Source organism: Octopus bimaculoides, chromosome 6 (assembly GCF_046866305.1).
Source record: "Octopus bimaculoides isolate indiv1 chromosome 6, ASM4686630v1, whole genome shotgun sequence".
Taxonomy (NCBI): Eukaryota; Metazoa; Mollusca; class Cephalopoda; order Octopoda; family Octopodidae; genus Octopus; species Octopus bimaculoides.
The window spans coordinates 21732565-21748429 of record NC_142933.1 but is presented as its reverse complement, the minus strand read 5'-3'; the positions used below and the strand labels follow the sequence as shown (position 1 = coordinate 21748429).

Sequence of the window (15865 nt, the reverse complement as noted above, 5' to 3'; positions counted from 1 at the left end):
GTGATCAAGTGTAAATTGTAGGTATAAATATTTTCAATACACCCACTAAAGATGATATTAAAAGATTGGAAAATTAATTTAATCAATCCATCTCAGATATTTAAATCTTTGATAATTACTGCTTGTATGATAATGTGACTTTTTCAAATATAAAAATATATTTTCTCCTGTTTGTAGCAACTTATATTAAGTGGTAATGAAATAGGAAGAGACGGCGCCACTATTGTAATCAAAGCAATGCAGAATAAAGAAAATTTGGAATTTGTAGAGCTCAATGGTAAAGTCTTTATTTATTTATTTGTTTGTCTGTTCATTTATATTTTAATGAAATAATTTGAACTCCTGCCTATTGCATGGAACTGATGTGAGAGCACTAGTGTGGTTGTTCGACCTATAAGAAATAACAGTGAAATATCCCTTAAATCAACTCTTGAATGAAGGTGGCTTTGGATACTGTAGTCATAGACATAGCAATATAACTGTCTGAAAAAAGAGATTAGGTAAAGCACCTTGCTAAATGCATTTCAAGCCAATAAGGAAACCTATATATGGTCACTTGACTGGCTAGAAATAGCAGCAAATCTCCGTCAAATAACTTATTACTGTCTTAAGAAAAGTACATATTGTATACTTAGTCCTGAATATCCTACAAAGACAGGATGGTCCTAGCTGAATGCCATTGATCAGGGATGACTTGCAGCTTAACAACTGGCAGCATTCATTGGAAAGGTAGTGGAGTGACAGAATCAGTATAATGGTAAATGAAATACTATGTCCTGTTTACTATTTTATTTTACTTGTTTCAGTCATTTGACTGCGGCCATGCTGGAGCACCGCCTTTAGTCGAGCAAATCGACCCCGGGACTTATTCTTTGTAAGCCTAGTACTTATTCTATCGGTCTTTTTTACCGAACCGCTAAGTGACGGGGACATAAACACACCAGCATCGTTTGTCAAGCAATGCTAGGGGGACAAACACAGACACACACAAACACACACATATATATATACATATCTACGACGGGTTTCTTTCAGTTTCCGTCTACCAAATCCACTCACAAGGTTTGGTCGGCCCGAGGCTATAGTAGAAGACATTTGCCCAAGATGCCACACAGTGGGACTGAACCCGGAACCATGTGGTTGGTAAGCAAGCTACTTACCACACAGCCACTCCTGCGCCTATAATTGTTTCATTACAATTCCATTATGTCCTAAGTTCAAATCTTATCAGGCCAGATTTGACCTTTCATTTCCCATAGGTTAATTAAGTCACTGAAGCTGTTGTGAGCTTAAAGTACTAGTGATACAGTGAGGGTTGATTCAATCATTTTTTATTTTCATTTTCTCTACATACTTCTGCCCTTATTTCTGTCTAAAAATCATTATTAGAGATAAATATTACTTTACAGTGTTTTATTCTATCTTGTTTTCTCCTTAGTTCAATTCTTTTTAGAACTGGTTTCCTTCAGTTTTGTGCACATGTGTGTAGCGTGTGCACACATATCTGAAAAAAAAAAACATTTACATGTTGACATGCATAGATGCATACATCTGTCCTGTAATTGTAATTTTATTATCGCTAATGCATGAATTTCTTTTCTTCTTTTGCTTTATGATTGTTGTTGCTATCTTTCAGAAAATTGCATAGGTGAGGATGGAATAGAGAACATTAAGGTTTATATGGAGTCTATTGGGAAACTTGATTCTCTTGGCTCATTCAGGTAAGTGTCATATTGTTTGATAAAATATTTAGTTCAGTTCGTTCTTGTATCGATAACTGTATTGCTTGTTTAAATGCCGTGGAAACCAGGGTAAACTCTGGCATAATAAACTTGTAGGCTTGTGGTGGACCTAAGATGAGGCAATGTAACTAACATTACCCTTTAAGTTAGAAACTATTATTACAACAACAATAATAACATTAATAATAATTCAGTGACACACTTCTGGTCCACTAATTATACACTTCTCATATTTGTAAAGCACCTTTGACTAAAGTGTTAAAGACAATTTTCAATAGTTGAAAGGTTTGTATAGACCAGTATCTATATCTTCACTTTCTGTAGTATCTTCCATCATAGTTATGTGTAAGAAACATCTGGTAAGTTATGTTCCAAGAGAATGGATGAGGATAACTGTGAAAAACTATCACAACCTAGTGGTTGAGGGAACCTATGGAAGAGATAGACCCAGGAAGACCTGGGATGAGGTAGTGAAGCACAAGCTTTGAACATTAGGCCTCACCAAGGCAATGACTAGTGACCGAGACCTTTGGAAATATGCTGTGCTTGAGAAGACCGGGCAAGCCAAGTGAGACCATAACCTGTGGCCTATGCCAGTGGTGTAACCAGCCCACTTATGCATACCTTTCTTTCATTGGACACTAAACTCTGCTTGTGAAGATCTGTTGAGGCAAGTGAAATCGAAATAAAATTCGCTGACGTGGCCTATGAGAGCACCACCTGACTGGCTTCCATGTAGTGTAATGTTAAGAGGACCATCTGAGCATGATCGTTGCCAGGGCCGCTGACTGGCTCCTGTGCTGGTGGCACATAAAAAGCACCATTCAAGCGTGTCGTTACCAGCGTCGCCTTACTGGCACTTGTGCCGGTGGCATGTGATAAACATTTGAGTGAGGTCGTTACCAGTGTCGCTGGACTGGCTCCTGTGCAAGCGGCACGTAAAAAACACCATTCGAGTATGGCCGTTGTCAGTACCACCTGACCAGCCCTTGTGCCGGTGGCACATAAAAGCACCCAATACTCTCTCGGAGCAGTTGGTGTTAGGAAGGGCATCCAGCTGCCAGATCAGATTGGTGCAGCCATCTGGCTCGCCAGCCCTCAGTCAAACCGTCCAATCCATGCCAGCAGGGAAAGCGGACGTTAAGTGATGATGATACTTATTTTCAAAATTAATTAAAACAAATCTGATAGATAATTCTAGAAATATATTCAGAAAAGGGTTTAACAAGTATTCATTTGCTCAATTAGTCTCACAATTGCACTCTAACCTTATAATGATTTGGCTTTGGTTTCATTTCTTTTTCAACTCTCAAAAACTATTGTTCAGTGATTGTAGATTCTTAAATGGTGGTGGTGTTGGTGGATCTCTGTCATTCACCAATGAAAATTCTATTATTCAGTCAACTGAACACATAATCAGCGGAAATAGTGTATGCTCTTAACATAAACAGTAGAATCAGCATGACACTGTGTGTGACAAGGCTGTATCTTTGGAATTACAGGCACAATCCTTCTATACAATTTCCATCTATTGGTATGGCTTAAACTTGAGGCTATAGAAAATGAAATTTGCCCAGGATGCTATGCTGTAGGATCAAACCTTGGATTTTGTGTATTCAAAGTGAACTTCTTAATCATTTGGTTATATGATGCCTACAGATTCTTTGAAGACCACTAACTAAATGCTTTTTCCCTTGAAACTGTAACGTTCTGGAATTCCCTGCTCAACATTTTTGTCAGGAGCTTTGTATTAACTGCAGCCACTTAACCAGTTTAGGATTTTGGCCTTTAAAGGCCCTGAACATTGCCTCTCTTGTCTAACAAAATTATAAAGATTTGTTATTTATTTTCTACAATTCTCTTCTTACCTATGTTTTTCCAGCTGACATTGACCTGTAAATAAATATGCAAGTAAAATGTAAACTGCATTGTACTCTACATGTATTTGATGTAGTTCTGAAGTTTCTTTTCCTTTTCTCAGTGATGATGAAGGTGATGATGAAGAGGAGGAAGAGGACGAGGACGAGGATGAGGAAGAAGAAGAAGAGGAAGAGGAGGAAGAAGAAGAAGAGTATGAAGTGAGAATTTTTATTATTATTAAAAAATATTTTCTGCTAGTTCTCCACATTTGCACAAATGAGTTAGCTATTTGTAGGATTAATTGCATTTACAACAGTATGAAATCACTTTCTACTACTGACCATGAAGTAGAAGTTTTTTTTTTTATCCCATATGATGTAATCTCTTTGCTGATGTATCATTTGCTCTCTTGAAGTGTGATGTTCGGTAGTGAATGCACAAGACTGGAGGTAAATGAGTTGTATATATACATATATATAGTCAAATCATCATCATTTAATGTCTTTTGCAAGCTAGCATGGCTTGGATGATTGAACAGAATCTAACAAGTTCATACTTCAATGCCTGCTTTGGTATGGTTTTCATCTCTAGATATCCTTCCAAATACCAACCACTTTACAGAGACTACTGGATGTACTCACTCTAATTTGTAAGACTAAGGCCCCACTCAGCTGAGTGGCACTGTGGTAGAGGGAGATGACTTTGAAAGGTTAAAGTATGAAAGAAAGGAGAGGGATAGGTTTATTGCTGTATAGGAAATACATGGCTTTTTTTGTTTAACATAGGATTTAATTTGAGGAAGATTTGGCTGCTCTTTCTCCCAATTTTGTAACTGTGCAGAGGCTTTTTCTTAGCTTAAGTGTTTAAATCAGACAGGTGAAGTAATGCATGATGAGAAACAGTATTGTAGACCAAAAGAAGGGATACGAGATCATGGGGAGAATGAGTTGCTCTGTGTATAACCAGTAATCTGTTATCCAGTATAATCTGTTGTGTGGTCAAGTGTAACATCCTATCCAGGTAGATATTTCTCAACTGCTTCTTACAAGCATGCAGCTTTTTGGAATTATACATAGTATTACACTGGTTTACTCCTATTATTTTTTATTTATTTATTCACTTATTTCTGTAAATTCCGTTTTGTGACAGGATGAAGACATTGAAGGAGAGGAATATATGGATAGCCTTAAAGCCAGCGAATTGATGAAGACTCCACCACATAAGGTAATAGATTCTTTCCTCTTATAGAGACTTTGAGATGATGGTTAGGTTTATCTGTCTTGTTAATGTTTACTAACAAAGCTTAATTTGTTTGTTATTATTTCAGTTTGATTTTTGTTCCAACTCGATTGTAATCATAGTAAAACTCCTGCACTTTTTTTCTAACTTTCTGCTGCTGATACCAGATTATAGATTGAGATGGAGTAATTAAGTGCAAGACATATATTTAGTCTTACGCCACTGTAAATTTTGGATTAAACTTGTAAAGAGGAATGTACCTGGCTGCCAGTTTAAAATAATGTCACTTCAGCCATGTTGGATCTCATTAAGTTTATGCATTACATTGGATTTCAATAAAGGGTAGAAGATAAAAGAAAAGATGATAGTGATGGAATGCCATAGCACAAGGCTTTTGTATTGTGAGTGCATGTCTGTGCACGTGCCAGGTTGCTTTGAGTATTACTGGTAGCATGTAACTCGGTACAATCTGTTATATTGTTGGGTTGTTAATAACTAAATTGACATCCCCGGCAGGACAAAGAAATGTGTCAAAAGAGAAGATGAACCTAGAGATAGCCTTTACCTATCTAGCAATAGTGCATAAGCACAAATACTCGTGATGGTGGTAAATGAATGAGCTTTAAGACTATTTTGGATGTGATGAACTCTTATCAAAATATCTGTCTCGCAAAGAGGTTGGTAGGGTTCCATAGCCATGGTGAGGGCAACACTTATCTGAACTGTTCTACACCTTTCTGGGTGAGTTCAGAACAATGAAGGCTAGGGGTGGGGGTGGGGTATTCTGTAGGGAAAAACAAACTGTGACATTCAGTTTTAAGGCAGTTTCTAACAGATTGGTTTTGCAGCTAGGAGGAAGTAACAGTTGTCTCGGGTAACTCTTACCACTGGCCCTATCTCCTTTGTAGTTAATGATACTAGGAAATGTGCACCTCAGTTCCACTTTTGAGTATCATTGCATAGATATCTTCTCCTGTAATCTATATCATGGATCTTGGATATGGTTGTTGTGGAAGTTGGAGCATAATGTATGTTTGTAACATTGAAATACCACCACTTCCATAGTTTACTTACAGTAGGTATAGCATAAGCTGTACCACTTGCAATTTTCCAGTCACCTGTGTAGCCGCGTTCTCTGTTAATTGTCATCAAAACATCTGCAACAGGAGATGATGGTTATCAGTGAATTTGACAGACAATTATAAGCATACGTGTGTGTCTGTATCCATGTTTTAGAATAGGTGCACTATCTGTGAGTGTTGTTGTATGAGGTGACTAAAAGAGATGATATCAGAGAAGGCATCCAGCAATAAAACGGTGCCTGAAAAAGTCACACACATCCCATACTAACATAGAAAGCTTAGAGAAAAATAATGAGATATATATATATATATATATATGTGTGTGTCGTATAACTGGCACTCATGCCGGTTGTGCATAAATGACACCCAGTATGTTGTTCTTGAGAAGACTTGTCAAGCCAAGTAAAATTGTAGTCCTGGCCGATGACAGTGTTGCATACCTGGCACATAAAAAGCACCCTTTGAATTTTGGGCCTCACAGAACCAGTGACAAGTGACTGAGATCTTTGGCAACATACTGTGCTTGAGAAGACTTGTCGAGCCAAGTAAGATCATAGTTGTGGCTGATGCTAGTGCTTAGAAACTGGCACTTGTGCCAGTGACATGTAAAAAACACGCACTACATTCTTGGAGTGGTTGGCATTAGGAAGGGCATCAAGCTGTAGAAACCTGGTGCAGCCTACCAGTATAGTCAAACTGTTCAACCCATGCTAGCATTGAAAACAGACTTTAAATGATGATGATGATGATGCATGTGTGTGTGATGAGAGAGAGAGAGAGACAGATCTGAGGCAAAAGGTCTTTAATGTGCAGCATGCAGGTGAAAAGGCAGACAAGATAAAAGGAGGAACTGTGTATTACATCTATCAAGAGGGTGAGGGCATCAGAGCAAAAAGCAAGGCCTACAACATCTGAAGAATGTCACTGACTCCTCAGAACTGGATGGCATTCACTCAGCAGCACAATTTGTCAAATGCTTGTTTTTTCATGTTTAGTAAAAACAATTTCTTTTTCAATTCATTAAAGAATTTACTGATTTTTCAAAGTGGAATCTTCATTGAACACATACATGCATACATACAAACGTATATCCATACATATATACTCTAGGCATGGTTGTGTGGTTGAGAAGTTTGCTTTACAGTCATATGGTTTTGGGTTCAGTTTCATTGCATGCACCTTGGGAAAGTGTCTTCTGTTTTAGTCTCAGCCAACCAAAGCCTTGTGAGTGGATTTAGCAGATGGAAACTAAAAGAACCTGAACATGTATATATGTATGTGTTTGTGTTTTTCTATTCTTGTTTTAACATTGTCTACTAATTGTAAACAGATGTCACTGCCATACAGATGGTATTGTTTGTTTACAATCTACAATGAAATCTTGTCCAGCCATCATGCTGCTCATGTTCAAAAAAAGCTAGAAGAAACATTACATTGCTTTGAAACCAGTGCGGGTTAGTGACAGGAAGAGCATCTGGATAGAGAAAATCTGCATCAGTGAATTTTGTCTGACCTATGCAATTATGGAGAAGAGAACATTAAAATGATATGGATAATGTGTGTGATTGTTGATATTCCACTTGCTACTGCTTGAGTGAAACGGTTAAGATGTTTGCATTCCTTCTTGATATTATGTTCAAACACTGCACTTTTGAACACATGTAAGAGTTGCCAACAAGAAAGGTATCCGGTTGTTAAATTCTCCCTCGGTTATGTTCTCATCTAACTCATACTAGCATAAAAACAAACAAACATTAAATTAATATAAATACACATTCACCATCAATAAATGATTTTAGTGAACCATGTACAAATAAACTTGGTTTTCCACAATACTTGGAAATCCGTATAGGTATTTTTCTCAGCAGGTTTTACAGGTTGGAATTGGAGCATGTAATCTTATAATTGAAGTTAAAATATTTTCTTGCTACATGACACCCTAGAATGATTACTCAAAGACCTAATCCCATAAAGAAATATAGATAATAGCAGATTTTGATGAAGTTGTTTGTCTGTTTCCAAGTTTCTGCTAATGTAAAGAAAAAGATACATAATGTGTGCATTGTCTCTGAGTTAAATGGTAATAATAAGAATCACTGAGAGAGGGTGAAAATGAGAAAAACGAACAAAGAAAGAAGGCTGTATGATGTAAAACAATGTGAGGGGAAGTATGATAAGATGAAAGACATGTTCTAAGTTTCCCTTACATTTTTAATGTGTACATTGCATGTATGCATGTGTGTATATATATATATATATATGTACATACATATGTGTGTGTATTAGAGAAAGCTGTATAAATAGAAAAGAGCTTTTCTTTTAAATGTGTTATATTAAAGTTACAACTATATTTGAATTGGATCTTTTTTTTTTTTTTCTGTTGGTGATTTTCCATATTTCTTTTTTAGCCCTTTTTGTTATTTTGAAACACTACTATTCTTAAATCCATTTGTCTATTACCATTTTAAGCTCCAGTCCCATCCTTGAATTAAAGTGATGGTAATAATGCTGTGTTATTCATGTATTTCACAGTAGTTCATAACTAATACTGAAATTCTGTTAAAACTGATAAAATAATAATTATACTAGGGCTAAACATTGCTAAATTTCATGACTATTTTGGCATTTACTGTTGATTTTTGGTTTCGATTCTGCTGTTAGTGATGCCTCCACAGTTACCATATTTTGTCGCATTCACTGTAATAAATCACAAATCAGCATACGGATACATCACACAATGGACAGTTTTATTTGTTGTAACAGTGTTCTCTTGATGCTTTGCAACCAACTGCAAAGCATGGATGGACCAATGAATGTAGGAATGCAGTTGCTTCAAAGTAAGTATAAAGGGCAAATAAAGAAAGTCTTAATACAAAAGATCAAACTTAAACATAGTCATGTCTAGAAAGGTTGTTTCTTTTCCTCTCTCTCTCTCTCTCTCTCTCTCTCTCTCTCCTTCTCCCTCCCTCTCTGTGCTTGCACATACACACATAAATGGAAAAACTGAAGGCACACGGCTTAGAGTGTTGGGCTCACAATCATGAGGTAGTGAGTTTGATTCCTGGCCCAGGTTGTGTTGTGTTCTTGAGCAAGACATTTCATTTCACGTTGCTCCAGTTCATTCAGCTGTAGAAATGAGTTGCATGGAGAAGGGAGGCTGATATGCATGAACAACTGCTAGTCTTCCATAAAGAACCTTGCCCAGGCTTGTGCCTCAGAGGGTAACTTTTTAGGTGCAATCCCATGGTCAGTCATGACTGAAGGAGGTCTTTACCCTTTATATATGAAAAAAAAAAAAAAAAAAATTTAATTTTAAAAAGTATAAAAAGAATATAATTTATAAACAAATGGAAAATGAAGACATAATTTTCTTAAATTACAATATTCAATAGTTAAGAATTGACTCCTCTTCAGTGAGTTTGTTAAATTAGTTCACTACTTTTCTTCTAGTTTTGTTTGAAAGTTTCATTGTGACTAGTTGTGCATATATCAGAATCATTTCATATGGTGAAAGTAAACATTTTTTTTTTTGTGTTAGCTTCCATATCGGAGAAATCAGTGGAGCTTGATAATACAATTTGTTCTTTTGGTCCTTGGTATGTTCTGTGGTATTTCATGAGTTCACTGTCCTGTGGTTTGTCATATTGCATTGTGTAGTCTTTGGTATGTTAACTATGTTTTTAGTGTTGCTATTGTGTTAGCTGTTAATATTTTCTCTTCACTAACCAACTGTGAACGGCTTTTAATGGTTTCTACATTAATCAGTTCTTGCTTCATTATTTTCTTATTTGTCACTCCTTGACATATTCATTTGCTTTAGTTTCTAAACAACCCCTCTTTCACATAATGTATTGAAACTGTGCTTGTTTGTTCTACCCTTGGTTGAGCTTTTCTTTTATCTACTCCTCATATAAGCTCACTAACAAGACAACAATCTAAAATACTCTCTAGTACCAGGTCTCTATGCTCTCTGCACCAGAACTCCTCACCTTCAGTTCTGACTGTTAGTTTTGAAGACTGGCAGAAGGAACAGGAAGATTGCATGTGTGACCACTGGTTACATTGTTGTAGTGACTGTGATATGTACTTGTGTTTGAAAACTGTTTTCCTGTTCTGTTTGCAGGGTGACATTTGTGATGAGCTTGAAGAAATTTCTCTAAAACTGGAGAAAACCCAAATTTGTTGTGACCAACTTGAAAATACAGATCTTTAAACAAAACCATTAATTTCTCTAGTTTTTGTTGTTGTTTTTTTTTATCATTGATGTTGTCTGACCCTAGGCCCCTATGTAGGTTATTGATCAATCACCAAGGTACAACACACAGGTCAATTGTCTGAGGTATACCATATCTCCACTTAGATGAAAACCACACTGTCATACTAACATCTGTCTATTTCCATATACCTGCTGTTGTTGGTGTGCTTGGTCAGAGCCATGATCAAATGTTTTTCGACTATCATCATTATCATTTAACATCCATTCTCCACACTGGCATGAGTTGGACAGTCTGACAGAAGCTGGCCAGCCAGAGAGCTGCCCAGGCTCCATTTTGTCTGTTTTGGCAGGGTTTCTACAGCTGGATGCCCTTCCTAAAGCCAACCACTTTACAGAGCGTACTGGGTGCTATTAACATGGCACCAGCTCCCACAAGCCCACAAAACTAGGACCTCTCAGCTGAATGAGGGACATAGAGGACATGCCTATGATCATTCATTTCTTTTATCAAGGACTTCATTGTCAAATATTTCCTTTTATTCAAGAGATTTGATTGTTATTTTGTTGGTTGTGTATGTCAGCAAATTCTGCTGATGTATCCAAGGTCTTCCTCTGCATTTATCACATGTTGCTGTTGTTTTAAAACCAGAATGAGATCAATTTTCGAGGTCTCTGATGAAGTCATTTGCTTTCTTCAAAGAAAAAACTCTAAAATCTCATTTACATCTAATTAATTTTAGTGCTGTATGCTAATTAAAATGCAGATGTTTATTACCTGTTATAACCTGTACTTCTTAAGATCTAGTTTTGGGAAGACGAGCTGAATTACAATGTCTTTTGTTTCACACTCAGAATAAATTTGAAAATAACTGTCCCTGATGCCTTCAGAGTTTGTTTTTGTTTAACCTTAGTTCAACCGAGGTTGAACAGTCCTATAATCAAAGGCATTCCTACCAGGACTATCCCAACTTTTTAAAGTTATGCAGGACTGCCCTGTTTAACATAGCCTTTCCTTATTTAAAGCAGTAGAGTGTGATATGTGGAAGATATGGCTGCCTGGCCCTAATAGGTTAGATGACTATGTTGAGGCTCCTGGGTCAACTACTTTCCCAGTAGAGATTTTCAAAGACCAGTGCTTATGCTAGTTTATCGCAAATGACTGTGCTAGTCTGGTACACATTGATGACATCTGGGTGGAGTGAGCAGTAAGGAATAAAAGGATTTGCCCAGATTCTCAACTAAGTTCCGGCAGTATGTTTGAACTCATGAGTCATGGATGGGTAGTCTAACACTTTACCCAAATAGCAAATATGTTGAGTTGTCACTGTACTACTAAAGATCATATTCCATTCCCACTACATTCCATATTTAATTCATTTAATTAAATTTTCCAGAGTTGTTTGTCTTCTGTTTTAGAGAATTTCATTAAAATTTCTTTTGGTGCTCCACTATGTTATACCCATTTTACTGTTAAGTTATCATGCAACAGGCATCTCTGGATGTTTTTCCCCAAGTCATTTTTAAGTTATTATGCCACTCTGTGTTCATTTACTAAAATTCTATATATACTTCTCTAATCATTCTAAGATCTACAGAAATGGTTGGACTACACTAGCAGGTCCAATGAAACAAACTTGTTCAAAGATGTCACTATACATCTAAAACCAGACTTGCCGCATCTTGTTTTTTGCTATAGTCAGTTGTTGTCTCCTTTATGAGGCTCAGCATCGTGATGTCGTCCTTTGCCACATTTTCACATGTTTTCTTGTTCTGCAGGCACCTTCCATATGGATCTTTGGACACATTTTTACTTAACTCACTTTCTTCATATGCATCATATGCCTGTATCAGCGCAGCCTTTTTTGCACACTATAGTTCTTATGTCTTACTCCCATGCAGTATTGTATTTCACATGCAAGCATAATACAGTCTATCCTTCCCTCAAAGTAAAAGTTCATTTATTGCCATAAAAGGTGGTAATTACTTAACTTTTCAAGTCCTTGTTCACTCTGGCTACTGTGCATTCATAACATCCACTCCCACTGTTGATTTGGTCAACAGAAGCTATCAATTACTTCTAGCAAACTTTCATGGATGCTGTTACTTATATAGGTAGCGAAAGGCAGACTGTGAGATGCATGTACATGAAGTGCAGGCACAGACATTGAAAATGGAGAATATGTTACAGCTGTAAAGAAATGCAGCAAGCATCCTTCTCTGGATGTGTAATGTCATGTTGTTTCTTACCCCTGCTGCCCTGTTTCACTGGTTTTGATAGGGTACCAACAGCTCTCTTGCCAATGCTGCTGTGGTAGTTTGAACCAGAAAAGACATTTTTCAATTTATTCAGTTCACCTAACTGTAAATAGGTAGCATGGTGAAGAAGGGATCATTGGTATGAGAGATGCTAAAAATAAAATTTAAGATCTTAGACATAACATTATAGAGAGCTGATAACCTTGTAATCTGGAATTACACAAACGACTGCTTAAGTACAAGGTGGTATCGAGAAGTTTCTGGGCTACTTCTGTAGTGCACCAACAGATGGCAGTACATGGTTGTGTGTGCAGTGAATGACAGCACTGTGTTTACTTCACAAGTCGTGAAATTTGTGTTTTTTTTGCTCATGTGTATGCTGTAGTCTGCGATTTTGTCATGGACAGGAAGTTGGAACAAAGAGCCAACATGAAATTTTGCATTGAACTTGGGAAGTCTACTACAAAGACACTGAGCATGCTTCCACAAGCTTATCGTGACAAGGCAATGGGTCATATGCAATGTTTTGAGTGGCATGGGCACTTCAACAGTGGAAGAACATCTGTCGAAGACAGTGAGCAATCTGGAAGACCTACCACGAGCATCAACCCCAGAAATGTGGTATTGTGCATCATGAATTCGTCCCCCAGGGCCAGACCATCAATCAAGAGTTCTACTGCAACATTTTGAAGCATTTGAGGGAGGACACTCAGCAAAAGTGACGGGATCTGTGGGTCGCTAAGAATGAGTTTCTCGCCAAAAACAACATGGTATTGTTTCTGCACCCACCCTACTGCCAGATTTAGCACCTGCGGACTTCCATCTCTTCCCCAAGATGAAAATGCAGTTCAATGGTTGCCGTTTTAACACTATTGTTGAGATCCAAAGTGAATCACAGAAGGTCCTTGACTAGCTTACAGAAAACAACTTCCAGGCTGGATTCCAAAAGTGGCAGGAATGCTGGGTCTGGTGTATTGCTGCACAAGGTGATTTTTTTTCAAAGGAGAGGATGTTAAAACTTAGGTAAATAAGTTATTTTTTATTAAACATAACTAGTCCTGGAACTTTTTGATACCACCTCATATAGCAGGAATGGAATTACCATGTTCAAGGAATTTAATCTTAGTATTACAATTACTACCAATATAGACATATTTATCTTCCTAGGTATAGCACTAAACCAAGCCAAAAGAAAGCTTATATAATTAAAGGTTCTAAACATCCTCTTGGTATAAAAAACATTTTAGTCAACAATACAGGTAGCATTATATCCAACATGTCTTCAGATAATACAACCTTCAAAATAACAGTTAATGCAAGTGGATTTCATGAAAAATTAGTTTTTTGACCAAATAGACTCAGTAATAGAACAAACATAGGAAACAACATTATCTAGTTTAACTTGCCTTCTGCAAACAATTTAGAAATAAACACAGCTACAAATTCCTTAGCCTTCATTTAAAAGAACATTTCCCAATCAATTATAAATACTACGAATTGTTTAACAAAAATAGCATCTAGGTCAGTTACTATTGTGCAAAATTGTTGGCAATTTGAAGGACCAGTCTGAACAAACCCCCAAGAAGTCAAGTGAAACTACAAGACAAAGCAAACTTAGTATCTCCATCATAGAAAAGACTTAACAAAAGGAATTATCTATAAATTTGGTCAGTCTGCTCAAGATTGCTCAGATTAGTTTATCTTTGTGTGGCACTTGCACCATATAATAAATGAACTAACAGACACTTCAAACAAAAGGACAGAAATATTATTAAAATGTCATCACCAGTTTTGGTGATGCCAATTACAGAAAGTTTACAATATATTGTCTTTTGGTATTGAATGCAAATAATAATTTTGTTAGCACTGGAAACATCTTTTCACTGACATAACATCTAATCATTGTCTGTAATAAAATAAAACCTGGAATATTTAGTATGTGTGTGTGTGTGTGTGTGTGTATGCATATGAGTCTACACACAAACACATTATTCATTACTATTTTTTTAGTTGCACTTGTTTAGCAAATAATTTGATCTGAGATCATGTGTTTTCATTGTACATTTAAAACCTCATCATTGAAGCTCCATTTGCTGACTATACACACACTATTGTATCACATATAGTCACTGTTGCTATAAAAAATACACATATACTGTTGTGCTCCCTTTTACTTTATTATTTTGTAATATGAATGTGTGTGTGTGTGTCAGTATGTTTGCATTAGTGCTCTACAAAAGTGTTCAGGAGCTACAAGCAGTATTGTTATAGCTTCTCCCCTATCAAGAAATTGTCTTGCTTTCTTTTATGAAAATATGTGAAATAAGAGATCTCTTACTTGTAAAGGGTTAGCAACAGGAAAGGCCTCCAGCTGTAGAAAGAAGCAGTTTCTTAATAGTATATCCATCTAGCCCATACTACCATGGAAAAATAGATGTAAAAATGAATGAATGAACTTGCAGGGTTTGTGGAATTACACATTTTATAAACATTTGTATTTCTATTTTGATGCATAAATTTATAGATCTTCATACCATTATTTCATTACATTAAAGAATTCAGTTACATCTTCCATTTCATTCCTTAAGTCAACTTGTTTAAAGCATAATACATAAACTTGTTTCAATATATTAAAGCATTCATTTCTTAGTTAAGCTTGTTTCAAATTTGAACACACAAACACTATGAGGAGCAACATAATGTCATAGTTTTTGGCATCAAAGTCTTTAGTAATATGTTTATGATTTAGTCACTCATACTCTGCTTCATAATAGTGCTGCTGCTTGAAATAGAGGGAAATAGTATGCCAGGGATTAGAGTACAGTTTAATAATCAAAGACTAATACATAATAAGGTGAAAGTAAATATGACAATGTATGTGTGTTTTTTGAATCTGTTAGCGTTTAAACTGGCCTTACCTGGCCCAGATATTCTACTTGTTTTTTGGTCAGTCATTCGAAAGCATTAGAATAATCTGAATGCTAAAGGCTTCAGTGTGTCTCTAGCATGATGATATAGTTTGTTGTTCTTGTTTCCATATTTTTAAGATTCTTATTCCTTCACTTTCAGGTGTCTGCCAGGGATTTCCTTGCCTTCCCGTCACCTAGTAAACTATTACAAATGGGTACTGCTGATACAATAACAAAAAACATTAAAGCAGAACTTGGGGTGAGTGACACACCCTCTATTTTGGGGTGGTGGTCGTTGTTGCTATATATTGTCAATAATTGTATATAAGATTACTTAAAGGTATCGTGATGGTGGTAGTTGTAGGAGTGTGGTTTTTGTGTGATTGTTTACTGTGCGTATGCTAGCTTAGATTAAATACACTATGTCCCTGCATGTCTTAAAAAGCAATTAAAAGAGTTTTTGATGTGAAGGACAGTAAAAAATTGCTTCTGAGAACCTGTCAACTCATACCAGCATGGAAAGGAGAATGTAAAGCAATGATGATGATGATGAAGTACTGT

General features: G+C 36.5%; 1 protein-coding gene across 2 annotated transcripts in view; it reads left to right on the top strand.

The window, feature by feature from the left end:
* The window catches only part of LOC106871481 (ran GTPase-activating protein 1), a 38083-nt gene that overhangs the window by 15153 nt on the left and 7065 nt on the right, over positions 1–15865 (top strand). Inside the window, exons 8-12 of one of the 2 annotated variants that reach the window (XM_014917959.3) lie at positions 178–277; positions 1637–1721; positions 3724–3820; positions 4752–4826; positions 15465–15563. In XM_014917959.3, coding sequence (XP_014773445.1) covers positions 178–277; positions 1637–1721; positions 3724–3820; positions 4752–4826; positions 15465–15563 — 456 coding nt within the window. The remainder of the gene's footprint in view (positions 1–177; positions 278–1636; positions 1722–3723; positions 3821–4751; positions 4827–15464; positions 15564–15865) is intronic. The other variant, XM_014917960.3, reaches the window with a different exon arrangement.